General features: G+C 45.8%; 12 protein-coding genes across 12 annotated transcripts; 7 read left to right on the forward strand and 5 right to left on the reverse strand.

The window, feature by feature from the left end:
• Nucleotides 1-1,661: 1,661 nt before the first annotated feature.
• Nucleotides 1,662-2,251, reverse strand: DFJ58DRAFT_720605 (uncharacterized protein; the record flags this gene model as incomplete). Its single annotated transcript, XM_041384722.1, has 2 exons — nt 1,662-2,030; nt 2,093-2,251. The coding sequence occupies 2 exons, from the start codon at nt 2,249-2,251 to the stop codon at nt 1,662-1,664; spliced, it is 528 nt and encodes a 175-aa protein (XP_041251314.1).
• A 970-nt stretch (nt 2,252-3,221) lies between these two features.
• On the reverse strand, nt 3,222-3,614 carry DFJ58DRAFT_720606 (uncharacterized protein; the record flags this gene model as incomplete). The annotated part of the gene is made up of 1 exon (XM_041384723.1): nt 3,222-3,614. The coding sequence occupies one exon, from the start codon at nt 3,612-3,614 to the stop codon at nt 3,222-3,224; it is 393 nt and encodes a 130-aa protein (XP_041251315.1).
• A 1,050-nt stretch (nt 3,615-4,664) lies between these two features.
• Nucleotides 4,665-6,563, reverse strand: DFJ58DRAFT_835535 (uncharacterized protein; the record flags this gene model as incomplete). Its single annotated transcript, XM_041392249.1, has 7 exons — nt 4,665-5,221; nt 5,271-5,320; nt 5,492-5,590; nt 5,820-5,838; nt 5,881-5,906; nt 6,158-6,198; nt 6,399-6,563. 7 exons carry the CDS (start codon nt 6,561-6,563, stop codon nt 4,665-4,667), a joined length of 957 nt encoding a protein of 318 aa, XP_041251316.1.
• A 2,350-nt stretch (nt 6,564-8,913) lies between these two features.
• Nucleotides 8,914-9,747, forward strand: DFJ58DRAFT_835536 (uncharacterized protein; the record flags this gene model as incomplete). The annotated part of the gene is made up of 4 exons (XM_041392250.1): nt 8,914-8,994; nt 9,151-9,245; nt 9,278-9,419; nt 9,469-9,747. The coding sequence occupies 4 exons, from the start codon at nt 8,914-8,916 to the stop codon at nt 9,745-9,747; spliced, it is 597 nt and encodes a 198-aa protein (XP_041251317.1).
• A 480-nt stretch (nt 9,748-10,227) lies between these two features.
• On the forward strand, nt 10,228-11,119 carry DFJ58DRAFT_720607 (uncharacterized protein; the record flags this gene model as incomplete). The annotated part of the gene is made up of 2 exons (XM_041384724.1): nt 10,228-10,438; nt 10,500-11,119. The coding sequence occupies 2 exons, from the start codon at nt 10,228-10,230 to the stop codon at nt 11,117-11,119; spliced, it is 831 nt and encodes a 276-aa protein (XP_041251318.1).
• Nucleotides 11,120-11,850: 731 nt separating this feature from the next.
• On the forward strand, nt 11,851-14,084 carry DFJ58DRAFT_720608 (uncharacterized protein; the record flags this gene model as incomplete). The annotated part of the gene is made up of 4 exons (XM_041384725.1): nt 11,851-12,385; nt 12,475-12,624; nt 13,535-13,558; nt 13,612-14,084. 4 exons carry the CDS (start codon nt 11,851-11,853, stop codon nt 14,082-14,084), a joined length of 1,182 nt encoding a protein of 393 aa, XP_041251319.1.
• Nucleotides 14,085-15,098: 1,014 nt separating this feature from the next.
• On the reverse strand, nt 15,099-15,518 carry DFJ58DRAFT_648635 (uncharacterized protein; the record flags this gene model as incomplete). The annotated part of the gene is made up of 1 exon (XM_041381484.1): nt 15,099-15,518. A coding segment is annotated over one exon (420 nt), but the record flags the coding sequence as incomplete, so codon positions are not given.
• A 286-nt stretch (nt 15,519-15,804) lies between these two features.
• DFJ58DRAFT_752889 (DNA primase, large subunit) lies at nt 15,805-17,787 on the forward strand. The gene is made up of 8 exons (XM_041387888.1): nt 15,805-16,011; nt 16,063-16,320; nt 16,370-16,490; nt 16,537-16,635; nt 16,683-16,820; nt 16,870-17,127; nt 17,181-17,329; nt 17,384-17,787. Exons 1-8 carry the CDS (start codon nt 15,917-15,919, stop codon nt 17,721-17,723), a joined length of 1,458 nt encoding a protein of 485 aa, XP_041251321.1. The 5' UTR covers nt 15,805-15,916; the 3' UTR covers nt 17,724-17,787.
• Nucleotides 17,788-17,811: 24 nt separating this feature from the next.
• Nucleotides 17,812-18,839, forward strand: DFJ58DRAFT_902819 (uncharacterized protein). Its single transcript, XM_041394835.1, has 3 exons — nt 17,812-17,972; nt 18,029-18,254; nt 18,309-18,839. Exons 1-3 carry the CDS (start codon nt 17,878-17,880, stop codon nt 18,693-18,695), a joined length of 708 nt encoding a protein of 235 aa, XP_041251322.1. The 5' UTR covers nt 17,812-17,877; the 3' UTR covers nt 18,696-18,839.
• Nucleotides 18,840-18,860: 21 nt separating this feature from the next.
• On the forward strand, nt 18,861-20,321 carry DFJ58DRAFT_8799 (Nse1 non-SMC component of SMC5-6 complex-domain-containing protein). Its single transcript, XM_041394518.1, has 6 exons — nt 18,861-19,030; nt 19,089-19,237; nt 19,288-19,365; nt 19,418-19,572; nt 19,623-19,725; nt 19,779-20,321. The coding sequence occupies exons 1-6, from the start codon at nt 18,916-18,918 to the stop codon at nt 20,211-20,213; spliced, it is 1,035 nt and encodes a 344-aa protein (XP_041251323.1). The 5' UTR covers nt 18,861-18,915; the 3' UTR covers nt 20,214-20,321.
• Nucleotides 20,209-23,807, reverse strand: DFJ58DRAFT_902821 (uncharacterized protein). The gene is made up of 6 exons (XM_041394836.1): nt 23,109-23,807; nt 21,621-23,054; nt 21,320-21,567; nt 20,953-21,268; nt 20,794-20,895; nt 20,209-20,741 (listed from the first exon to the last, which is right to left on the reverse strand). Exons 1-6 carry the CDS (start codon nt 23,746-23,748, stop codon nt 20,257-20,259), a joined length of 3,225 nt encoding a protein of 1,074 aa, XP_041251324.1. The 5' UTR covers nt 23,749-23,807; the 3' UTR covers nt 20,209-20,256.
• A 1-nt stretch (nt 23,808) lies between these two features.
• Nucleotides 23,809-25,556, forward strand: DFJ58DRAFT_752895 (t-SNARE). Its single transcript, XM_041387889.1, has 8 exons — nt 23,809-24,076; nt 24,132-24,260; nt 24,316-24,549; nt 24,598-24,706; nt 24,756-24,838; nt 24,892-25,011; nt 25,069-25,154; nt 25,206-25,556. The coding sequence occupies exons 1-8, from the start codon at nt 24,047-24,049 to the stop codon at nt 25,348-25,350; spliced, it is 936 nt and encodes a 311-aa protein (XP_041251325.1). The 5' UTR covers nt 23,809-24,046; the 3' UTR covers nt 25,351-25,556.
• Nucleotides 25,557-25,623: the final 67 nt, after the last annotated feature.

Raw genomic sequence — 25,623 nt, forward strand, 5'->3', positions numbered from 1 at the left:
GATGTTATGTTCTTCAAACCATTCCCTAGCTCTTCTGGATGTGTGCTTGGGATCATTATCCTGTTGGAAAATGATATCTTCTTCATCAATCCCTGATTCTGCCAAGCTAGGCAGCAAGTGGTCATTTAAAATGTCCACATACTGCTCAGCATTCATCTTCCCCTCAACCTCAGCAAGCATTCCCACACCATTCCATCCCATACAGCCCCATACCATTAAAGAACCTCCTCCAAACTTGACAGTCCCATTAACCTCTCTGTCTGTTAGGCCATCTCCCTTCTTTTTCCATACATACACCTTCCCATCTGACCCAATCCTATTGATTTTGGTCTCATCTGACCATATAACATGCTTCCAGTCCTCTACAGTCCAGTGTTGATGAGCTAAGGCAAAGGCTAGTCTTCTCTGCCTATGTTTGATGGAGAGAAGAGGCTTTTTCTTCTTTGTTACTGCCTTGAGATGAGCTGCCTTGAGAACATTCCTCACAGTTTGTGAAGAGACAGGGGTAGTGATGGTGGAATTGATATAATGGGTGGCTTGGACAGCATTATCAGCCTTTCCTGTAGTGATATGTTGGATAATAGCCCTTTTGTCAGTAGAGGTAAGCTTGGATGGACGTCCTCCACAAGAGTTTTCCTTGTCTGGGTGGCTTTCTTTGATGAACTTGGCCACAGTGGACTTGCATATTCCAGTTCTAGAGGAAATTTGGCGAGCAGAGAGGCCAGCATAAGACAGAGAGAGGATATTATCTCTTTGAGCAGAGGAGATGGCTTTCATGGTGATTATGACTATGATACATGAGATATTCTGGTTTATATAGTTAGATATAGTCATAAAATAACATAATGACACCACTTTATAATTTATATAATAGTGGCATGATTTTTATGGTGTCATAAATAATGATTTATATAGTTTTAATATACACTCAAAAAACTGTCCACATGAGTCATCATTTTATAAGCCTTATATCTCCACCATATCTCCGCCGATTCCCACGGTGTAGGGCTCAAATAAAAGCCCTGAAGCCATACTACAATGTGGTATAAGTATGTCCTTGAGGAATTTGTTCATTCTCACACAATATCATAGATAGTGAAAAATGTCAAAACATGCGGACAGTTTTTTTGAGCCACTGTATGGTGCCACTGCCTTTGAGTGATCCTATGGTGGCAACTAGCTGGTGGAGAAGAGGTGCAAGAAAAATTGACCTTGGCCAGGAGTGACCTCTGACATTGAGAAAGACCCACCTGACCCTTACCTTGGTGCCACAGGCAAGCAGAAAGGCGCGCAGCTATTTTGGTACAAAACTGGCCATTCTGCGACTCCCATCACTGATATACTATCGATCTATCTTTGAAAACATAGATCAATCAATAGCCATATAATATTGTCTTCATATTATGCTATATAGTTTATGGTCCTACATCTGCAAATGTAACTTGGTTCGAAAGTGCTCACACAATGCTCATAGAATGCTCAGGTGCAAATGCTTTTTAGTTAGCTCAGGTCAGTGTCTGTAACATACGTTTTTGGTTAAGTTAGACCCTGACACAACTTAAGAGATGTCCAACATGAGATCTTGTATTATTGGCTCAATTATCATAAAGATTTGTGCAATCTGTTACTACTACTAGATTATCTGTGCTATCTACATTGAATCACTCGTCTGAGTCTGATCCCAACAAGATCTGACCCTGTGCTTGTGAAGGTCCAATTTCTAATATATACCACAAATGCTGCTCCAAGTCAGTCTTCTCTGCACCAGTAAGTCCATCAAATGCTTGAATGATTTCTTTGAACTTGTCGTGGTGGGCTTTGCCACCAAAGGGGTCCATGTCCAACTGTGCCATTTCCTGTTCACACAATGTGTAGTGTGTAGCTGCACCAGCCACGCCTAGGACATTCTTGATAGTCTTGAGGAAGGATGTGTCGAGAAATGATGCATTGCTCCAATACCACATGAACCAGATCACATTGGCCATAATGAATCTGCTCTTGAATCTTGTGTGGACAATTATATTATTGTTCTGTTAAAGACATAGTGAGTAGATATGAACTTTGAGTAAAACTTAAGAATCACTTGACATACCTTGTCGATATAAAAATTGTGCATGAACATGAGAGGGTCAGCACTCTGAATGATGAGGTTGACCCTGGCAATGCGATACTGGTCTGCTGGTGAGGAGTGTCCTTGCGGGGGCAAAAGTTGGAATGCATCACAAGCGCCATCCCACACGAAATCGACCATTTTTCCATGTTTAGCAGAAAAGGCATTCCTGACCTGTTTATGGTGCGCGTTGTCTTCTTACTTGAGGGTCTTATATGTTGATCAGAATACAATGACTATCACAATTGTATTCTTTAAGACTAAAGTGCCAGCTCCTCAAGTTCACAGTCAACGGATTTTCTACTTCTCGGTTGATAATGTGGTGTTCATGGGTGGCCAAAGGGTAATAAATTACTTCTTTGCTAGATCACTTCTTGATAGTAAAGGAGTATATATATTTTGTCAGGTTAACTTAAACCTAGTAGGTAATATGGACCTCTCTGAACTGAATGTGGCACGAATACGTAAGACGATGGATAAAACGATAGATTATTGTATAGGCGATCCCTGTAAGATAGTATACAATCAATCTAGACTAAAAGAATATGATTGTTTTCAAAGGCAACTCGTAGGCCTTCACTTTCTTCATGATCTCAGTGTTGAGACAGAAAGTGGGAAAACTCCTGACTTCAAATTCCTACGTTCCCACACGGTTTGGGAAAAGAATGGAAGGGGAAAAAACTTATATATTATGTGAGAATGGAGTCCTTATATACATTTTAGAAACCATCCTTACTAAGCAATGAGTCATCACTGGATTGGTAAGATTATGCTTACAAACCAAGCCTTTTGGTGTGCTGAATCAGCTGCTTACTAAAGTACATGAGTAAAATATTACAAAGCATGACGAATCGTGACAAAACATGATGAGTCATGGAAAGTCCTTACAAATCAGAATATTACCAGTCACATGACATGCTTACAAACATATCTGAATGGCTCACTGATGTAATCAAGTGGCTGAATAAACATAAACAAATAATGGAAAGAGACAGAAACTAATGGAAACTACAAATACAACTAAATAAATAGAAACAAAGCTTACATAAGTAAGAAGTATATCCTTTGTACACTCCTCTACTCATCTCCTTTATAATGCTATTTGTATATGTCATGGTATGAACTCCATACCATGCATGACAGTGTTCGTGATGAAAGACTGGAATACAGCTGTGAAGATTAGCCAAAAAAGTGTATAGTCTAAATGATACATGAACTCATCATCTGACATGTAAAACTGTGGGACCGACTCAGTAATAGCCTTATCAACGATCTCCTTCTTTTTATTTCTAGAGTACACCATCGCATTCTTCGAGAATACAACTCGTGTGATCAACACTTTGGCATTCTTAATCGTTTGCACAATAGCTTCTTCCATCAGTATAATAATGTTTTGAGGCTGTCCATTATTTGGCGTCTTGTGTGGTTTGGTGACAGCAGTGTGCATCTGCATTTTGGTGGCAATGGTGGGGGTCCGCAATGCTTGGTATGGCATTGCAGGCATATTGGCACGTCAATCTCTGTGCGCCCAAATTGTCCTTGCAGGCCCTGCCATCTGCACATATATATATTAAACAAAATGTAGTGAATGAAAGAAGAAGAAAACACTTACATGTACCACTTCTGAGGTGGTGTGGGTATCACAACCTGGCAGGCACATATATGAAAAGTGCTCAGCCAGTATAAGTGAGTCTCAGCTCTGCCTAGCTGCTATACTCGCAGAATGCAAGAACGTTCGACCCTAAAGGGGAAGCAAGGAAAGCAAGGATCCACAGAATGATGCTGAATAACCCTGAAGATTGGCGGTGAAAGCGCGAGAAACGCGCTGAAGGCGTGCGCAGGAAAGCGAAGTGCGAAGGTGCGCGAAGCGTGGGAAGGTAGTGCAAGCAGTGCACAAGTGTAGAAGGCGGATACTGAGACTGATAAGAGGAAAAGCACGGATCTAGACAGATACTGATAGTGCCACTAGCTATAGACTGATGCTAGGGCTTCAAGACGATGATGGATACATGCATTGCATGGACTAACTGGTAATAGATACTGAGTGGTAGAAGATGGTGGTAGCAAGCTAAGGTCCAAAAGTTGGGTGTAAAATGAACATGAGAGTATGTATGTTCTACCTAAGCACTCTCCCAGGGCTCAGAGCCAAATAGGGAGTGCTCTAAGTATGTAAGTGAGGTAAAGTGATGTAAAGTAAGGGTCCATAATGAAATAGGAAGTGTAATATGCCAAATATGGTCAGATAATGAAAAGGGACATACCAAGGGACTGGTTGGATGATGGATGGATGCTCCTGGATGCTGTGTGATGTAGTGCGCTTAAGCGCGAGAAAGTGCGCAAGGCGCGCACGCGGGAATGCTGTGCATTGTGCGGGAAAGTAGTGCGCCTATGGCGCATTTCGCGGGAAAGTGGTGCGCTCTACAGTGGAAGTCATAGTGGATGATGGTGCGAGTTGTGCCATGAAGGCCAGTTGCCAGAATTCATAAAATGAGCCCATATGAGCCCACAGAAATGCGAGTCTCTACAGCGGAAATTTCCCCTTGTTGGATCATTGTCAAATTTGAAGCTGGGGGTGACAGCCCCCCCCCCCCCCCCCGCCTTGATCTGTGATACTGGTACCTCTGTCTGATTCCTCCTCGATCCACTGAGGCACAGGTACCATTTGTCCAGGGTGATCAGGTGAGAAATCAGCAAACAATGGACCTGAGTTGAATGAGATATCCCGGAAGTGGTCATAGAAGTCGTGACCTTCTTCATCTGTGTATAGCAATGTGTTATGATCGTCTCGACCAGACGAATCTTGTGCGTGACTGAACGATGATGGGCCTGCTTCTCCATCTCCATACAAATCACCCCCTCCATCTCCGTAAGACAAACCCTGTGTGTGACTGAACAACGATGGGCCTGCTTCATATGACATTGAACCCTCTCCATCTCCATATGGTATTAAACCCTGTCCATCTCCATAATATAATGAGCCTTGGGTGTTATCATATGGCAACTGCTCATGTGCAAGTGCTTGGCCTTGCATGTGCCCTTGTGCAGGCGCTTGGCCTTGCATGTGACCAAATGATGAGCCTTCAGCATTCTCAAAAAGCTGTTGCTGTGCATCTGTACAACTGATTAGTGAATCAATGGACACAATCCTCAAACCACTCACCTTGCTGCCCTCCTACAGACGGTCCATATGGTGTCTTGTTACTTAAGGGTCTTATATATGATGCGTATATAGTGACAACACAACTATACAGGATAAGACTTCTTGCCAGTCCTTAAGTACACAGTCTACGACTTTTCTAGTTTTCGTGGTAGATAATGTGCTGAGTTCTTGGGAGGAATGGCTTTCAATATTCTCCTTCTTGTTCCTCGGTTAGTTTAAACCTTGTGGTCTCGAAATACTGAGTGTGAAGTTTGTACATGTTTTGGCAGGTGTGTGCCCGTGGATTCATGAAGTGTGTCTCATGATTCATGTCTCCCTTCCTGAAAAGAGAGAGGAAAGTAGTGCTGATGAACTTTAGCTAGGTAGCTGTACTTTGTTATATAGTCAACCCCTGTAAGGTAGTATATAACTTGAATAGATGTTTCTTATTCTTAACTTCAAGGCCGCTGAATGGCCTGCACTTAGATCTTACTGGTTCTCACACGGTTTGAGAAAAGAGTTAAAGTGGGAAGCTTAAATTGCATGGGTGAAAATGGGCTCCTTATATACCTTTTGGGAGGCCATCTTACTAAGCATGATTCATCACATAGATTGGTAAGAATGTGCTTACAAACTTGTGTTGAGTCAGCTTGTTTACTAATGTACATACAAAATGAAGTGTAGTATTACAAAGAATGAAAAATGAAAAGCATGAGTCATCACATGGATTGGTAAGAATGTGCTTACAAACCAAGTCCTTAGGTGTGCTGAATCAGCCTTATGACAAAGTGGATTACAAATACAATTGCAAGTTTGACAAAGCATGATGAATCAAAACCAAACATGATGAGTCAAGTTGAATCCTTACAAATCAGAGTATTTCCCAGTCACATGACATGATTACTAACATGTTTGGTGGCTTGAGGAAAAGTCTGGTGGCTAAATGTGCCTAGAAAAATAGAAAGAGATAGAATCTCATGGAACAAAATAGAAATACATAGAAAAAATAGGAGTGAAGTTTGACAGTGAAGATACTAACTAAGAAATGAATGAAAAATGATAAGGTAACTTGGTGATAGGAATCAGTCAGGTGTCTTCTACCTTCCCTGTCACTGCTGTTGTGTATATGTCATGGTATGGATCACATACCATGCATGACAACGGATCAAAATCGAATGGCACCATTTGGGGTTGTTCTGCATTAAGATTCAGTTGATCAGCAGCTGGCAAACCAGATGGATTCAGGCCTAATCCCCTAGCTAGCTTGGGGATGGCAGCTTTGCCCTTACACTTTGAGCCACGCGCACTTGGCATGGAGATGGTGGTCAAGAAGATAAGTAAACAAAATTGCACATCCAAAAAGGATGTGTGCCGCTTGATTCAATTTCATAATGAGACACATACATAGACTCACTACACGACTTACAGACTGGGAAAAATGAAACACATTGCAATCGATATAAGGAGATTTAAGGGGAAAGTGAAAGAGGGGTCACAGCAGTTCGAGAAGCAATTGGATGATGATGGTTAAAGGTAGGTAGGGTTTCTAGAAGAAAATCGAATAGATGGGGAAAGGGAAGTGTATTGAATGGACAGGGGAAAAGGCATGGCATTTCAAGAACTGATGTATGAATGGTGAAATCCGAGCAACGGGCGATTATCTACTATGATATAGACTGGTGTGAGCAAAATAAACTGAAAGTGAAAATTACATACCATGATTTGAAGAAACAGCTAAGACTGGGAAGTTCCGGTGGCTTCTTGATTGTTGTTGTTGTTGTTGTTGTCATCATCAGATTCGTCATCATCCATGATATCATCTATATTGGAAGACGGATGAGAATCACCAATGAATCAAGGTGAGTGGGAAGACTTTCCCATAGAACCCAGTATATCCTCCTTGATGTTTGAGCCCAAGTCCCTTGAGAGTAACTCAGCTTGGGCGGCAACGGTGCAAAGAATTTTGCAATCTTCATCATAGACAGCTTGTAGGTAGTTCGTGTCATTATTGACTTGCTCTTGTGAGCGACTGGAAAAAGTGTTTCTGATTCATTTAAACTCTTCGTCACTCAAGAGGAGGCGGTCTTTGTTCTCGTGATGAACTCTATCCAGAAATGTTGTGAACCGCTCTGACTCCTCAAGCTCCCACACCATCATCACAAGACATTGACGTGCAGCTTCGCAACCAGCAAGCTTTGACTTGAATAATGCATGCAAAGTTTCCAAGCTCAAATGTGAGAGGCCCTTGCAAATTGTTTCCTCTCACTTTTGACCTACATATGAATGAACCTCCTGAGGAAAATTTAAAATAAGAAACTTACCTCATGAATTTCTTCAGCCATAAACTCTGGTTTACATCCTCAGCCTGAAACACAAGCTGCAAATTGGAGTTCCAGTGGAGCCTGACAAAGAGGGTATGGAATGTAATTCTTCGACATTCGGTCACACAGGTACTGTCCATGACGGGAAGGGGATGCGACTTGAAGAGGCTTTCGATGCTGGGAAGGAGATTGGGGCTAAGTGTCATATACCATATATCTGGGTACAGATCTGAAGATCCAGATCTCAGATCTGATCCAGATCCAATGGACATATCCATCATCCGGTCCACAGATCCGATCTGATTCTTATTTCATTTCCTGTTCATATAACTCTAACTATCGTTCATCTCCTTTTGGTATTCCTGTACACCAGTAATCCGGTTATCCTTACTTCCACTATGCTTACTGATCCATTCAACTATGTTTCATTTCCGATTCATGATTTGTGATCCATCCGACTTACCAATACGCTTTGATTATACTTTGCTTATACTTTGTACATAGCCTTGCACCTTTGCTTATTGATCATTCCATTAGTTACCCATAGTATATAAACCCTTGTACATGTGCTGTAGTACTTCAGTTCAAATATCATCTTAGATTGCACTCATTCCGTCTGGACTCTAAGTCCCTCCGTTTGTCCTCCGTTATCCATCTGGACTTGGGTCTTCTACTCTTGTCTAATCCGAGACTTAGGATTGATTCCGATAGTCTACATATCCACCTCTGTCTTTAGACAGTCTTTATCCGTTAGTTTCTAGTTCCAATCCAATCCAGATTAGCCGTTACTCTATACATCCAATATCCGGAAGCCTTAACAGATCTGTTACGATACTTATCCGTCTCACTAGACATGATACTTCAGTACTCTGAAATAAGGGGCAATACTCAGGAAAGGGGCACAGCACACAAGCTGAGGCCAAAGCCCTTCAGATCCAATACCCCTTGAGTATGGTCTTAACACTAAGCTTCCCATGGCACGAAGGAGATTTGATATGCCTGTATGATATGTTCTGCTTTGTATTCAAAGACTTATATACCTTATATAATACACTTTCCCTTGTGTCAGGAGTTTTAGGCACCTCATCCACTGGGGAGAGGGGAATAAGGGAAGAACCTGTATCAAAAGAGCCTATTTCAGAGGTCATTAAACGGGGAGAGTGAGGGTGGTTTGTCTTGAAAAGATCAAAGAAAGTTGTTTCAACACGAGTCGCAGAGCTCAAGTTAGTGGGAGCAGGACTGCTCAATCGAGGAGGAGAGGAGATGGGGGATGAAGGCGCAAATTCCATTGTCTCAGCGACACAACAGTCAATACAGCAGGTGATACAAGTAATTCACTGGAGATGCGTAGTCTGCGGACTTTGAAAGACTTTGCAATTCCCTCGGACTACAATTGCAACAAGCCTGAGGGCAAAATCAGCAATGTGAGTATATTCTGTCAGGTTCAATTTTACTAGTATGATATTGAGGTACACTTACATTTGGCAGGTTATGCCCCAACTGCAACTTGGGAGACTTTCTATCCACTGAGGCACTGATTTGACATCTCAATTCTGAGTCTACTTGTTGGCCATCTGAAGCACAACCGCAAGAAGTACCCGTCCCTCCTGTGTTCCATCAGTGCAGAAGTGACCAAATGCCTGCAACTGGTACTCACCATCCGCATGCTGGATATGTTTTCGTCATTGGTAGAAATATGCTTGATAGGCTGGATGATGATCCATATGCGTATCAGCGGGACAAAAATCATTATTACCCTTTTCATGATGAAAGTGAATGGGAGTTGGGGAAGTTCTTGGTTGAAAACCTTACCCAAACTCAAATGATCAAGTTTCTGAAGCTGAAATGGGTAAGTGATGGTACAAGCTAGGTCTACGACACTCATCATTCCCCGACAGTTTAACACTCATGCGAGGCTGTCTTTCAATATGAAGGACCAACTATTAGACTGGATGGACTCACTCCCATGTTTTACGGAGTGGAAAGTCTCCAGAATGGAATTTTCAGGTTACAAGATGGTCCATCCCATTGACCTTATTTGGCGTGATGTGCTAGAGGTTGTCAAACAACTCTTTAGTGATCCCATCTTCACGGATCATATGACCTATACTCTGCACATCATCAGTGTTGGAAATAAGCGTGAATACAGAGATTACATGAGTGCTGATATGGCCTGAAAAATCCAGGTTTGCTTACTCTGTTAATATATCCCTAACTGTCACAGATTGACATCACAGTTTTCTAGGGCCATCTCCCTGTAGGTGCAACTCAAGTGCCAATCATATTGGATCCAATAAAACCCATGTAACGCAAATCACCAGAGGACTCAAAATGCACCCAGTCTTCATAACTATCAGCAACATTGATTTGGAGGTTTGCTCCAAGGCAACCTTACGAGCTTGGTGATGTATTGCCTACATGCCAATTGCAAAGTTCTGCATGCACCCAGACTATCAAAATATTCTCCAGGTGTGGCTATGGCATAAATGCATGGACCTCATGCTTGCCAACCTCAAGGCTGCAGCATTGGATGGGTGTTTCATGCCCGACCCCTCCCGATACATCTGTTATGTTTTTACACCACTCGTAGCCCATATATGTGACCTGCCAGAGGCTTCAATGATCACTGCAGTCGTGAAAATGCATCCCCTGTGACTATGGCGGTGCAAGATGATTTTGGCGATGGGACACTCCACCCCCCTCATACTGGGAAGCATACATTGCAGCAGCTTATTGACATATCCTGCAAGGTTGATCCTTGGGATCTTGATAAGTTCCAGAAAGCAGCCAAGGCTGTCAACCTGTCTGGTGTTCACATGCCCTACTGGCACGATTGGATCTACGCATGTCCATCCATCTTCCTCACTGGTGAAATTCTGCATACCTGCTTTAAGCTTTTTTGCCGACCATCCACTCAAATGGATCAAAGAGACTGTAGGAGCTTACAAGCTCAATAACCACTTCATCATCCAGTACAAACAGGTCAGTACATGCCACTTTGCGAAAGGTATCACACAGGTCAAGCAAATGATGGGCTGTGAGTACAGAGACATACAACGCACTATCATCACTTCAATTGCAGGTGCTGCTTCACCCCAATTTGTTCACACAATCTGTGCCATCATTGAATTCATTGACCTCATACAGAATCCAGTTCATTCACCTGAAACACTCCAGTCAATGGAGCACACTCTTTCCGACTTCCACTCTTTCAAGGGCGCTATTATCAAGGCTGAAGCAAGGAGGGGGAAGGGGGGCATCAAAGATAATTTTTTCATCCCAAAACTCAAACTACTACAAAGCTTCAAGGGTATGGTCCAGCGACTGGGCACTTTGATGCAGTCCTCAGCTGATACAACGGAGCACTTGCTTATCACCCACTGCAAGGATCTTTTCCAACAAACAGCCCAGCAGAGCAAAGAATTCACGGAGCTGTTAAGACCGTACTCAAGTAGTATCGGATCTGAAGGGCTTCGGCCTCAGCTCGTGCGCTGTGCCCCTTTCCCAAGTCTTGCCCCTTATTTCAGAGAGCTAAAGTATCGCGTCTAGTGAGACGGATAAGTATTGTAACGGATAAGTCTTGTATCGCAACGGATAAGTATTGCAACGGATCCGTTAAGACTTCCGGATATCGAACGTATAGAGTAACGGCTAATCCGGATCGGATCCGGACTAGAAACTAACGGGTGAGGACTGTCCGAAGACAGAGGCGGATATGTAGACTGTAGGAATCTATCCTAAGTCCTGGAGTAGACAAGAGTAGCGTACTCAAGTCCGGACGGATAACGGAGGGACTTAGAGTCCAGACGGAATGAGTGCAATCTAAGATGATATTCGAACTGATCTACTACAGCGCATATACAAAGGTTTATATACTACGGATAGCTAACGGAATGATCAATAAGCAAAGGTGCGAGGCTATGTACGAAAGTATAAGCAAAGTCTAAGTGGAGCGTATTGGTAAGTCGGATGGATCACGAATCATGAACTGGGAATGAAGTACAAGTGAAAGCGGATTCGTAAGTGTAGCGGATCAGTAAGCAAAGCAGAAGTAAAGGATAACCGGTATACCGGTGTACAGGAATACCGAAAGGAGATGAACGATAGTTAGAGTTATATGAACAGGAAATGAAATAAGAATCTAAGTGGATCTGTGGACCGGACGACGGATATGTTCATCGGATCTGGATCGGATCTGAGATCCGGATCATCGGATCTGTAACCGGATATATGGTATATGACAGGAGCAGTGCATGTGGATTCTCAACTGCCAAGAAGCAATGGAGATATTTTACCTGTACGCACTGCTGACTTCCCATGGAGCGCCATTGGTCAATGCCATGCACGCCAAAGAGGATGAAGTTGCAACTACTAACCCTGCACTCTCGTGGGTTTCCCAGGTTCTCCCTGATGAAGTTGCATTGGTTTGTGGTCCCCGACCAGTCTGTAACCATTTCCTCAAAGGCATCCTCTCTGGAGATGCACAGACCGCTTTCCAAGTGAATGTCACTCCAGACTATAGATCACTGTCACCAGCTGAAATATGCATAAAATACACACTCCCCAACTTTGATCATGCCCTCACTGACTTCATTGCTCAATCATCACCGTCTAGTGGCGAACATACCTGCTGGGACCCCAAATATGGACGTTACCAGGTATGGAATAAGTTTTGGCTCCAACTTCATTCAGCCTTCCAGCAACGTGTGATCATGCCTAGCAGGGTGGTGCAAGCATACCCGCCCAGCAATAATTTTCCCCTTGGCGATTGTGACACTGTTCTCATAGATGCCATGGGCATTAATGGCAAAATGAGTATGTATATTCTATTCCCTATATTCTAGCCCTACTGATATCATATACAGCGAGTTACGTCGCACAAGTTTGACTGATTTTTCAACCAGTTGTTCGACAAGGTTCCAACCTGGAACTGCCATCATATCTCTCTGGCCCACTTCTCTACATTGAACTTTTCTGCTTCATCTCCAGTCCTGATGATTGCCCTGAACTCACGATGTGGACTATCGAGCGCACGTATATGCAGGATCAAAATGGTAATCACCATAGGGAGGGGGCTGTTGTACGAGTGACGGATGTAACACTTGCGGTTGAATTGATACCATGTTTTGGCGAGACAGTGGCTAGTGATGTCTCATCAGCCACTTGTTTGGAACGCTATGAGCATTTCTTTTTGAACAACTTCATGGACAAAGAAAGCTACCATACATTTAGTACTGAATTTGCATAGACAGCAGCTTGATTACCATGATCATTTGTATTAACTATCTATCACATTTAATCAACGAAAGATAACTTGGCTTATGTTTTATCAGCCAAATGTGGTGAGCAATATTGGTGTTCAGCATCTCCACCAATCACGTGAGTGCGCTACTGAGGTCGTAAGTGTTCATAAGTGTTTGTAACATGCGTAAGTTAAGTGTTCATTTCAGTGGTTTTGCAGATGCTGATAGCACCATGATGGACTGCAAGAGCTCAGCTGGGCAGTGTGTCCCAACCTAGACTCATCTTCATAGACACAGCCGTTTTTGGCACCCCAAGTCAATTTTACCCAAGCACATGCCTCACAGGTAGTATAAACATTAATGCCATCATTGACACTAACGTTCCTGCCAGCTTCCTCCCCGTCCATCAGTACTACTAGTAGTCTCAGCTCGTCAACACACAGCGAGTGCAAAGCGCTTAGTCATCTTCCCACCATACCCGGGAGGCGAGCTTCAAATCATGATGTAATCAAGTTCCTTAGTTCACTGTTCAATGAATCAATTCACAATGCCTACCTTGTGACTCAACTTCAGCGGCTTACACATACAAGGCCCCTCTGATGAGGGGTATATTGTGTGACCTACTGACAAGCCAGGATTTTACCGCCGTCATTCACCTCGAGCTTCAAGATTTATCCCGAGTACCACTAGTAACCAAGCTCCCCTGACTACGATGGGACAGATATTCCATCAGATGGTTTCCCCAGTATGTGTGATTTGTTTCATGCTTCATCATGTCAACTCATTTCATACTCACAGGTGCAGACATTGCATGCCGATACTATGCCAGTGGAGATACCATTACGACTTCCCAACATCTCCACAAATCCAGGGCCGCCCAATTAATTGCAATTGTGTTGGTGGACGTGTATAACAATAGCATCCTGGTTGAGGATTACATTCCCATTGGGTATTCCATGGATGGGAATTATTATGCCCTTCTGAGGTCGATTGCAATGGGGATTGACAGGGGGAGTTTTGACCTCGAACCCCTGAAGTGGCCCAGCAAGCCCGTGGGTGCGTTTACAGATAGGATGAACACCAAGCAACATCAAGTCTTACTGCCACTGGCAGCTTACATGAAGTTAATGAAGGACATGGCATTGCTTGCATTGAAGGATGGTGAGAATGCCAATGACCTGCTGGCACAGTTGGACAATGACCACGCATATTTGATTAGCTTTTTAGGTGCCGACAACGAAGCTCATCCAATGTTCGCTTACTTTAACTAAGTACTTGTTCCTCACCATACTCTACTCTAATATGTTTCCTAATACATTGTTTTATTGCCAGGTTTCAAACTGGAGGGTGGAGTGGTGGCATATGCCAATGAAGACATGTTGTTCCTATTTAAGGTCAAATCTTCGAAGCTTCATGTGTAATCCCCACCGCCATATTTGTGGAGATTGTTGTGGTGGTTATCTATGTACAGTCTACTATGACAATGTAGTATGTTCATTGGTTCACTGATGGCCTAAGCTCCCTTTCAACCCACCCCTTCTCCATATATCATCACATGTAGACCAAGCTTTTGCATCAAAGCACATGCCAGACCTATTGCATGATGTCAAAGATTGATATCACGCTCAGTTTATCCATCAGCATTGTCGACAGCTGCCACTACCAAGAAGCAGCACCGCCAGCTCAACTGAAGAGCTTCAATTGGACTGTCGGAGGCAAGTGCATTTCCCTCACTGATTCTGGTCAAGAATCTGAATCCACCCAATGAAACAAAGGCAAGAAGCGGCAGATTGTTCCTGCAGAGGACGTTATTGAGACCAAAATCAATTTCCATTGCGGCCTGCACATGCGATGATGTTCAATGGCTTGCTCTCCAACACACTATACTTGACCTTTGCACTGATGCATTTGCACATGGTCAACTGTACACAGCTCTGTCGAGAGTCCGGAATTGTTGCGACATTCGCACGTTGTGGTCACCCGTGAATGAGGAAAGAGACACAGCGAATGTAGTTTACTCTTCGTTACTGCTGAAAAGAAATAAAAGACTGGACCGTCCACAGGCAAGCACATTGCTTGTTATATGTACTTTAGAGTAGACAATGGTTTTGAATTGGTTACCGGGTCGAACATCACACCCTATAGGCAACGAGGATTTTACAGATAGATTTTGGACTGTTTGTGTCTGACAACTTCCACTAATCGGGAACATCTTACTAGTAGAAACGACATATTAGAGTAGAGTACATTATTTGAGTAGAGTACAACGAGAAACAAGTACTTAGCTAAAGAAAGTATTCAGACAGTGGATTCGCTTTGTTGTCGAGGCCTAAAAAGCTGATCAAATATGCACGGTCATCATCCAAATGCACCAGCAGGTCATCAACATTCTTGTCATTCTTCGACATGAGCAATGTTGCATCCTTCATTTCCTTCATGTAAGCTGCCAGTGCCGGTATGGCAAACCACTGTGTGTAGTTCGTCCCATGATGACTCCCATCCTCAAGTGTACCCGTGGCCTTCCATTTCAGGGTTTCGACATCAAATCTGCCCATGTCAATTTCCTGTGCAACCAACCTCATGAAGGTGTAATCATTATCATCCCAACCTTCGAAATCCGTAACCAGAATGTGATTGTTGCACATGGCCACCAACGCCATTGTGATTAATTGAGTGGCCTTAGATTTTGTGGAGATGTTGGGAAGTCATAAATACTGTGCCAATGGCTGCTGCGCATTGGACTGCAATGTCTGTGTGCCTGTGTGTATGAAATGAGTCGACATGATAAAGCACAAAACCAATCACACATACTGGGGAGTGTCCCAAGGGAGCTCAGAATGTTTGCCATTGTTTCGGCAAGTGGAGGGCGTGAATAGACGGCTCCGGTCAAGATAATAGCTTTTATACTTCATAGAATAAAAATAAAGAGGGGCTTCAATCTTCGATCTTCTACCCCTAAATTGCAGTGTGACTACATGGTGGTGGTACTGTGGTTTCCGTGACATTGTAGTGTGACGGATATTTACGCGTTTGTGACACCTCGTGTCTTGACGCGTTCCCTGCATTACATCTACTGGACTGCTCCACTCATCGTTTTCGCACAATGTACAACAATTCTGAAAGGAGGAAATTCGACCCAGCGAAATTTGACTCATCCAAGTCAGCAAACTCTTTTGAGTGGCCTTTCCGTCTTAACTTGTATGTATGTTTATTGCCTACTTTCAGGAAGTGACCTCAATCCATTTTAAGTTACGACAAGTCCCCATGGTATGAGGTCTCCTTAGAGGATTTTGAAAGATACGCCTTGGATCGCCTTCGCGTTCTTGCAGAAATCGAGTCGTCTTTTGCGCGTAACAGATCTTGGGAGGAGTTGAAGAGTGTGACCACGAGGCAGTGCAAGGACCACCTTCCTCTCAACAGCAGCAGTGCCTCAACTGTAGATACGCAGACGGAAAGGAGGAATGACCACCTGGGTCACTTCGTACTCAGACTTGCTTTTTGTCGATCGTGCGTCACATTCTCATCATCGACCTCCCATCTGGTAACCGATTTGTAGGGAGGACTTGAGGAGGAGGTTCGTGAAAGCAGAGACCGCTCTCTTCCGAGTGAGATATGAGAGTGATGATACAAAAGAGCGAGAGCTCTTTCTACAATCCCGGGACTTTAAGTGGACTGAAGTAAGTGCATGATAACACTCATTCCTCGCACTAACGGTACTGCTAGGTCAACTCTGAGGAGAAGTTACAGTATGCTAGTGAACTGAAGGGGTTGGGAATACAGCAGCCAGAGGAAGGAGTTCCGACGACGGAGAGGCTTTACAAGGTGCGTCAGTCAGTCCACCCTTCCTGCTCTTTACTCATCATCTACAGGTGAGATGGACTCAAGTGCCGGATCTTGTCAATAAGCGACGTGTCCTGCTAAAAGACGGTTGGGCGTACGTTCCTAGTAAGGAACAACTCAGCATTGTTCTGCGAGCATTTGAGGCCAACCTTGAAAATGCGCTCGATGTCAGTCAGCATTTTACCAAACGCCAGACCTTTTCTGATTTTCTGACAGTCAACCGCTCGATCAATAATGCGCATGGATGGTGACACACGCCTAACCGAAATACTCAATCATATGTCTCGAGGATTTGTCGCAGGGGTGGCTTCAGAATACTCCGGTCCAACCACGTGCGACGAGATCAGAGCAGATATGGTGGATGACCTCGCCAAACGACACTTTCCCTTGTGCATGCGGAACCTTCACGAATGCCTCATGCGGGACCGTCACTTGAAACATTTTGGTCGGCTGCAATACGGCCTGTTTCTTAAAGTCCGACATTTATTGCTAACTAAGTGGAAGCTTCGTTGACCATGACTTATCAGGTTCTTGGTTTGTCGATAGATGAAGCTATTGCATTTTGGAGGAAGTCTTTCAGTAATCTTACGGACGACAAGTTCAACAAAGAGTACAAGTACAATATCAGACATTCATTTGGACTGGAAGGGAAGCGTGCCAACTATCCAGCCAAGAGGTATGAACGTGTAACATCCACAGCTCCAGTGTTCTGATGGTTAATTATATACAGCTGTCAGCAGATTCTCTTAACAGACAAACCCGGACCTTCTGATTGTCATGGATGTCCATATCGACACTTTGCGCCAGACAACTTACAAACGAGTCTATTAGCAACTTATTCGTCACAAGGACTGACATCGACGGATCTAGCGGAGGTCATGCGTACTGTGAAAGAAGGACACTATCATGTCGCCTGCACCCGAGTTTTTGAGATCACTCATGCAGCAGCAGGAGTCAAGAAAGGTGATGGGATCGGAGAAGGGGAGAGTGTCACGCATCCTAACCAGTATGCTGCAAAGAGCATAGAAATTGAGAAGGCGCAGCGAGGGGAGGCAATGGCCGTAGAGTAGATTAACTTGGATAGATTGTCATATCATTGTTGTATTTATATCTATGTGCGGTGTTTGAAGTCCTTGAGCTGTAGTGGAAGGACCCCGAAGCTAGCTTCATCGTCCATGACTCTTGCTGGTCGTCTGCCCATTCACCACTTTACATAAAGCCAGCATGGTCCGAACCAAACCCAGTCCAGTGAATAGCAACAAGCACGACAGTTCTCTCCAACAATACAATGATACTGATGGCCATTTCTCCCTAGTCAGGTGTGGATCCTCGTGTTCTGCCTCATTTCTTGACTTGCTAAGAAGTTTGCTTTCAGAAACTTCCGTCTAGCTGATCTTGTTACCATTATGAACGGTGTCTGCGGCTCTTTCTCAATATTTTCATCTGCTCAGTACCTATTGACGAATGATGATGATTACTTGTTGTGGGCACTTGCTCTCCCACTGGCCGGATTGATGTTTGATTTCATGGACGGTAAAGTTGCGAGGTGGAGAAAATCATCCAGTATGCTGGGCCAAGAACTCGACAGTCTTGCAGATCTGGTATGTGATTTCTCAATAAGCGCCCCTCATTCGCCTAATTTGATTGTACGGTAGGTATCATTTGGTGTTGCACCAGCTGTAGTTGCTTTTGCTGTGGGCCTTCAGACATACCTTGACACCGTATGTTTGACTGGTTTCATATGTTGTGGTCTCGCTCGTCTCGCCCGCTTTAACGCGACTGTTGCGCTGATACCTAAGGATGCAGCAGGCAAGTCCAGGTACTTTGAGGGCCTTCCAATCCCTTCATCCCTGGGACTCGTTGCGATTCTGTCATACTGGGTTCGACGAGGTTGGGTTGAGGGCAAACAGGGTATACCAGGAGGACTCATTACGTTGTGGGGAACACCAGGTGGCCGTGGGGATATCCACCCTGTCAGTATTATTTTCGGTTTATGGGCAGCCGCGATGGTCAGCAAAACCCTTCGAGTCCCAAAGTTGTAACGCAGGGTGGTAATCTTTTACTACTCTTGTTTGAGCAAATTACGATAGGACTCGGACACTATACGCCTATATGCATACGACTACTTACTTGACTCTGATAGTACACGACTTGCAAACAAATTTTATCATGCCATATATATGACGAACTGAGTTTCCGGAAGCCACCGACGCGACGCGATTTAATTGACGCGTGCTTTACGTGTCTTATATCTTGACCACGATGGTATCTGCAAACGATGTTCAGCGTCTCTTTCTCCAAGGTGTATTTTCGCGCAGTATTCTTTCCTTCAAGCACGCTCAGGTTCTCTGGGAAAAATGTATCGATGCTGTCAAAGGTATGTACACAGCTCTCACCTCCTTTCGCTCGATGTAGACATTTGGCCGCATCTGCAGTTGCAAACCCGACATTGGATATTCGTTTTTCTGACAAAAGAGAGGATTGGGATCTCTTCGTGATCAGTATCAATAATTCTCTCAATTGCCTGGACCTCGAGTTTCGGCATCTGACAGATGAACAGACTGGAAGGGAGATGTACGCTATGGTCAGTCATTCTGCACACTAGTGGTCCTAACTGTCCTCACAAGATGACAGGTGAACAGCAAGGATGATGAAATTGCACAGATGGCTACAGATTACACACCAGTTGAAATCGCCTACTTCAAGGCAGTAGTGAGTTATACGAAATTCCTTGTGTCATGTTACCTATCATGTGCCTTTACAGGTGGAGCAAATCATGCTCGCCCCGCATGAGGCGTACTCTGTATCCTCATTACTCGCCCTACGCGAAGTTAACTCTCTCAAGACAAACATGACGAAAGCGCAAGCCGAAATCGTGCTCGGCAGTTTTGTCGCCAAAGGGTGGTTGTTAAAGAGCAGGCGAGATACCTTCAGATCTCTGACATCCAAGAAGACTCACCGCTTCATAGACGAGGTCGCTATTCCCTCTCAACGCGCACGTTGCTGGAACTACTTCCGTACCTCAAAAACTCATATCCCGAAGAGTGTCTTGAATGCGTCATATGCTATGAGGTGAGCCCTCAAACTACCTTATTTCTCCTTAGCTTCTGACTCAAGTACATCAGATCGTTACCCGTGGCGTCGCCTGCAGCACGCCGAACTGCAAGGCACGTTTGCACTACCACTGTTGTAGGAAGTATCGCAGTCGGAATACCAAGTGTCCAGCTTGTTTGCAAGATTGGCCACAGGACGCCAAGAATATGACCCCTGTTGGCGAGGAAGCCATCAAGAATGGTCAAGACGAGGGACGCCGTGTACAGAGGGAAAGTACTGAGGATGGAAGTGATGAGGAAGACGAAGAAGAGATGGAAGTGGAGCCTTCGCAACCATCACGGACTCGGACTCTGTCACAGCGAAAAGGTAAGGGCAGGAGCAAGGGCAAAGGCAAACAGAAAAAGGCACCTATAGATATGGATGTAGACGACGACGAAGATGAAGAAGAGGAAGCCCCACAGCAGACACAAGGAAACGGGCGCCGCCGCACGACACGCACTCGGTGATTTCAAGAGTATTATTTATTGTACTCTACACTAGCCTAGCCTACTATTGCTCTATTGATGATTGGCTTGGGTGTGATGCACAGCTGGCCGTCACCCGCCCGTCTTCTTGTGCTGGTACGGTCTTGATGAAACCGAACCTACCCTTTCCCCACACTTGGTGTCGCTTCTTGTCTTTTCGGCCTTCGCCGAACTCCTCGTTCCATTTCCGAAGGTCTGCTAAGCTACCGAGAGACTCGGATGAGGAAGGCGTGATTTCCTTGAGTGCTTTGGTGAAATGGCGAGTATGGATGACGCGAACATGAGGCAGTGGTTCGACCACCGGTTCTGGGAGTGACGGTTCCTGGGCGCCTGCTTGAGTCTCCGTCCGAGTCTCTGTTCCAGACGTCTGCGAGGCAGAAGCAGTGTCCAGCGAAGCCACCTCTGGAGGTGTGATGAGCTCGCTAGCTGGTGAGGTTTTGAGGACATCAGGTTTCCATGGAACCTGAACATTCTCCTTGACAGCATCCAGGGCAGCAGAGACACAAAGATCTAAGAGAAGGGCGTCAGATCGAGACACAAAATCCGTCACAGCTGATCTCACGTTTGAGGTCTGATCCAGAGAAACTCTCCGTCTTCGTTGCCAGCGCCCTAAGGTCTATTTCAGGCGCCAGCGTCTCGTCCCGAAGCAAAATCTTGAGTATCTCTGCAATCGTGTCAGATGAAACAGATCTGATAGATCGGATCAAAGATCAAAACTTGCCTTCGCGCTCCTTCTGCCCTGGCAGATCGACCAACAACCGCCTTGGTACCCTCCTCAACACTGCATCATCTAAATCAAACGGTCTGTTCGTTGCACCAATCACAATCACCCTATCCTCTCTCGACGATTTCAGCCCGTCCATCTCCTGCATAAACTCAGTGATGACTCCACGATGCGCAAATGCTCCGCCGCTCTCGCGCCCAGACACCCGTGCTCCAAAGAGTGCGTCCATCTCATCTAGGAAGACAACACAGGGCGAGAGACGGCGTGCGAGCGAGAAAACGGCTTTGACGAGCTTTTCGCCTTCACCGACGTACTAAAGTAAGGGTTTAGTGAGTCACGAGGGATGGAACGAGGAGAAACGTACCATGTCCATGACGTCCGAGGGCGATATGATTAGCATCCGACAACCAGCTTCTTTTGCAAGTGCACGGACAACCAGCGTTTTGCCTGTTCCTGGGGGCCCGAAGAGAAGACATCCAGTCATACCGTGTTCTTTCAAAATACCTTGTTGGAACGCCGCTGGGTGGAGTAGAGGCAGGGAGACGATTGTGCGGACAGCGTCGACGGTATGTTCTGGAAGGTGAACTTGGCTGAAAGTTGTTGATAACGAAGCTGGATCATCATGATGAATAAATGGCATAGGTGTGAATACTGAAGCCGCTTACCAGGGTCCACAATGCAAGATAACAGCCTTTGTTCATGTTGTTCTAGGTCCGGGTCCTGCCTGACACGCTCCACAACCTCATCCACTTTCTGTCCTTCTGTTTCCTCGCCCTCCGCATCCTCGTGCTCTTCTTCCGCATCCTTCTGCTTCACTATCTTTACCAGAGAGTCGCGCATGAACGACTTGCGCAGATTATGCGCTGAGCGCTGAGCCGCCCAGGCATGGTGCACAGTGGTCCACGGCACAGGCGTTGGCTCGAGTGCCAGCTTCTTCTGTTGAGGAAGTCCAGAAGACACGACGCTCCCCACTGCCCGATCTGCGATCTGCCGCACGCTCGTCCACGGCTCGAACTGATTGCTCCAATCATCCCACATGTCCTCCTGGCGTTCACCCTCACCTTTCACCTCCACTGTCTCCGCGCGTTCAAGGACACCTCCGACCGCGCCAACACCCATCCGCATCGCGAGTTCATTGATTTCCCGTCGACGGCTCATGCGGCATAGGCGCTCCTCCGCCTGCAGACGCACCCCAGGCACGAGCACTGACGCACGGAAGAAAGGCGTCGTTACCTCGCTCTCCGGTGCACTACTCCCGTTCGCCATGCCGCGCTGTGCAATCATAGACTCAAGCATCGGTGGCATGGACGATCCTCCAATGACAACAACACCTCGAGGCCCATGTTCCCCCTCGGGCTCTTCAGGCCGGGTGAAGAGCGCAGGGAGGTCCTGGAGCAGAGCGGCGTCCCCGTCTTTCTCCCAACGGCGTAGCCGGTCCTTGAGGCGTTTCTCGCGGGCACGCTCGGCAGCGTCGTCTTCACTCCAGTCAGCAACACCTGAGCGAGGAGGCGTAGAAGCTGTAGCGTGCAGCGACCTCCGGCGTCCTGCTATGTTCACGAGGCCGTGTTGGCTTGGACCAGCAGAGGACGTGGACATGGACGCAGACGCATGTGTGGGCGCGATGGATGGGCTAATGCCAAAGATCATGGTCATTGGGTTGTATACTGGGGATGACGGATGGGCGAGAGGACCGATGCGGCGCTGGCGGACGGCAGAAAGTAGGTGGGGGTACCAAGTCGCAGAGGCGGACGCGAGGACAGGAAAGTCGCGAACGTAGACGATACGTGGGCGACGGGTGGTGTTTGTACCAGCCGTGCTAGTATCGTTTGGAGAAGGCAGATTAACGAGGTCATCGAAGAACGTTTTAATACGGTTTGGGGCAGGATTGCTGCGAGAGGCGGTAAGTACTGAGGTACGTCCACGTGTTGAAGTGGGCGCGAGAAGATGAAGGGTCATTTGAGAAGGAATAGCAATTGGAGACATCATGTCCATGTCGTCGTCTTCATCGAATGAAACGCGAAGGGGGGAGGATTGGGAATTCGAAGCAAGTGGGGGCTGGAAATGGAGGGGATTGCGGGGGAGTTGGAGGGCATTTGCAGCTGATGGAGTGCAGCGTTAGAAACACAGGTATTCATTATAGGATACATGCGCACCTTTGCCAAAATGACCACATTCACCGGCAGCAAGCTGGACTGCATCGATGACGAGGACTTCAGCGCCTGTCCTGTGAGCAAGCTCTTTTACAGTAGCATCGATTATATATTCACCACCCTCTATTGGACAATAAAGGGCGAGGGTGGGCTCTAAAGGAGGACCTGAAGAAGATGAATAGGCCGCTCTATGCTGGGTCTGCGGATGAAGGGTAATATGTAGATTAGTCAGTGCTTCATCAAAGAGCTCTGGAGCAGGTAGATTATGATTGTTCAAGAAATCAGTCTCTGCTGGACCATCGTCTGGAAGCCAAAGGATGTTCAAGTCCTGAGGAAGTTGTATGCTATCCTCAGGTGGAGTAGACGGCGAGCTCGAAGCAATGGGAGATATCCGCGTCTTTTTTGTTGGCTTTTCAGGTTCCTCTGGAGGTGCAGGACCAGCAGCAGATGGTTCTGGTGTATCTGAACTTGTGCTGGCTGGTAGAGTAGATGAAGCAAGACGCTTGTACACACGCTGTGCTGGCGGTGTTCCGTCTTTTCGTGAAATACGTTCCAGCCGGATAGTAGGACGGATACTCTTGTGCGTCGACGTTGCTTTGAACAGTGAGCGCGACCTTTGAATGAAAGCACTAGGTGTTCGCATGCTGGTGCGATGTCAAGCTGTTCACAGTGTTCAGACAATAAGCAACTTCCCTTCTTGGGAGCTTCGCGGCGCTGTCACATAGATCTTATTATATTCTATTAGTCCTTGGAGCACTACTTCTTCTCATCATCGTGCACTGGCAGCCGTCGTCTATTGAGTTTAACGACGTTACAACGTGTACTGCCAAGTAACTCTCTCATTGAGTTCGTTTCTCACGTAACAGGAACCTCACTGCGGCCGTGCACCTTTCCACATCAACCACTCTCAGACTGGCGTATCTGTGATTTTATCACAAAATATGGGTCGCGACAGACTAGCTGCTCTCAGAGTATTCGCTTTTCTAGTATTCATGTTTTAAAAAAATCTAACGGACACATTTTCAGGCGCAACGGCAGAATGCTACACCAGATCCAGGACAGGGGGACTATGAGATGCAAGCACGCCCTTCACCTTCTGCAAATGGCACTGGCAATGGTACAGGGACGGACCCTTTGTCCGCTTTTTATGCAGAAGTGCGTCTATTTATTCTCGCATTTCTCTCCCGTACGAACCCGCATTTCAATTTAGGCCACCGCCATCCAAGATTCCATCCAAGAGTTTGATGACAATGTCACTCGCATCGCTGAATTCCACTCACGCTCCCTAAACACCCTTGATGATGCAGCAACACAAGCAAACGCAGCTCAGCTCGAACGCCTCACAGACGAGACCAGGCAACTCAGCAACAGTCTCGCTAACCGCATCCGTGCCCTTGAGAAACCCACTGGTGCAGGCCCGGATGCTCAAATTCGCAAGAACAGAGTATGTCACCTCCATTTTGTACAACACAGCCGTTGACGTGGTTGTTAGATTGATGTGGTCCGGACAAAATTTATGACCACCTTGCAGCGGTACCAGGATGTTGAGCGCCAGTATCGCCAGCAGTATCGCCAGCGTGTGGAGCGACAGTTCAAAATAGGTATATTCATTTCCCACTCTTTCACTCACATTTTAATTAAAATATTCAGTGAAACCCGAAGCTACACCTGAAGAAGTTGCTGCTGTGGTGAATGATGATCAAGGCGGAGGAAGCCAAATCTTCGCGCAAGCAGTGAGCCTTTATTCGTTTAGAAGAAGAGTGTGTTATTCATCTCTGCTGCGCAGCTCACTTCGTCAAACCGATATGGGGACTCACGGGCTGCATATCGAGAAGTCCAGGAACGACACCAAGACATTCGCCGGATTGAACAGACTCTCGGAGAGTTGGCTCAGTTATTCAATGACGTAGGTGCAACACTTCCTTGTATGATGCATTTGCTAAGGACACTCTTCTTATTTCAGATGGCTACCCTTCTAGGCGAGCAAGAAGAGAAGATTGACGCTATCGAGACAGCAGCAGCGGGTGTTGCACATGACACTGAAGGAGGGTGAGAAGCTGTCATGATTGCCTATACGCACGGCCACTAACTTCCTTGCAGACAAAAGCACACCGAGGTTGCAGTAAAACACGCCCGCTCTGCGCGACGAAAACGCTGGATCTGCTTCTGGCTCACCATCATTATCATCCTCGCAGCTGTTGGCATCGGTGTGGGTGTGTACTTCAGCCAGCATAAGTCGAGTTGAAGGAGCGAGATCATGGTGGTTAATAAAGCCAGACATGACTGAATCGTATACCCCTTACTTTCTTTTGCAATGGACCACGCTACCTCCACGACTTGATATTAGTTAACTAAGTTGTTTAATACGGACTGGTACTTTGGTTTTACCGTGGCAGCCGGTAGTGACACTCGTAATGTTACGTCACATGTGTTTGACGTTAGTTCAGAACTGTGCAAATTTAGCAGAACCTGCGTTTCACGAACGTCCTCCATCATTGACTCCTTCAACTCTCCCCAC

The sequence above is a fragment of the Suillus subalutaceus genome (assembly GCF_016647625.1).
Source record: "Suillus subalutaceus strain FC151 chromosome Unknown DFJ58scaffold_1, whole genome shotgun sequence".
Classification (NCBI taxonomy): Eukaryota; Fungi; Basidiomycota; class Agaricomycetes; order Boletales; family Suillaceae; genus Suillus; species Suillus subalutaceus.

Bases quoted from the DNA above. Each gene is read 5' to 3' on its own strand.
- DFJ58DRAFT_752889 (XM_041387888.1), top strand. From the start codon at position 15,917: ATGTACAACAATTCTGAAAGGAGGAAATTCGACCCAGCGAAATTTGAC. The intron at 16,491-16,536 runs GTAAGTGCATGA...CGGTACTGCTAG, and splicing joins GGGACTTTAAGTGGACTGAA to GTCAACTCTGAGGAGAAGTT. The intron at 17,330-17,383 runs GTATGAACGTGT...AATTATATACAG, and splicing joins GCCAACTATCCAGCCAAGAG to CTGTCAGCAGATTCTCTTAA.
- DFJ58DRAFT_902819 (XM_041394835.1), top strand. From the start codon at position 17,878: ATGGTCCGAACCAAACCCAGTCCAGTGAATAGCAACAAGCACGACAGT. The intron at 17,973-18,028 runs GTGTGGATCCTC...GTTTGCTTTCAG, and splicing joins GGCCATTTCTCCCTAGTCAG to AAACTTCCGTCTAGCTGATC. The intron at 18,255-18,308 runs GTATGTGATTTC...ATTGTACGGTAG, and splicing joins TCGACAGTCTTGCAGATCTG to GTATCATTTGGTGTTGCACC.
- DFJ58DRAFT_8799 (XM_041394518.1), top strand. From the start codon at position 18,916: ATGGTATCTGCAAACGATGTTCAGCGTCTCTTTCTCCAAGGTGTATTT. The intron at 19,573-19,622 runs GCGAGATACCTT...ACCGCTTCATAG, and splicing joins GGGTGGTTGTTAAAGAGCAG to ACGAGGTCGCTATTCCCTCT. The intron at 19,726-19,778 runs GTGAGCCCTCAA...CAAGTACATCAG, and splicing joins AATGCGTCATATGCTATGAG to ATCGTTACCCGTGGCGTCGC.
- DFJ58DRAFT_902821 (XM_041394836.1), bottom strand. From the start codon at position 23,748: ATGCGAACACCTAGTGCTTTCATTCAAAGGTCGCGCTCACTGTTCAAA. The intron at 21,568-21,620 runs GTAAGCGGCTTC...ATGATGATCCAG, and splicing joins ATCTTGCATTGTGGACCCTG to CTTCGTTATCAACAACTTTC. The intron at 21,269-21,319 runs GTACGTTTCTCC...CCCTTACTTTAG, and splicing joins CCTCGGACGTCATGGACATG to TACGTCGGTGAAGGCGAAAA.
- DFJ58DRAFT_752895 (XM_041387889.1), top strand. From the start codon at position 24,047: ATGGGTCGCGACAGACTAGCTGCTCTCAGA. The intron at 24,839-24,891 runs GTGAGCCTTTAT...TCTGCTGCGCAG, and splicing joins GCCAAATCTTCGCGCAAGCA to CTCACTTCGTCAAACCGATA. The intron at 25,155-25,205 runs GTGAGAAGCTGT...ACTTCCTTGCAG, and splicing joins GCACATGACACTGAAGGAGG to ACAAAAGCACACCGAGGTTG.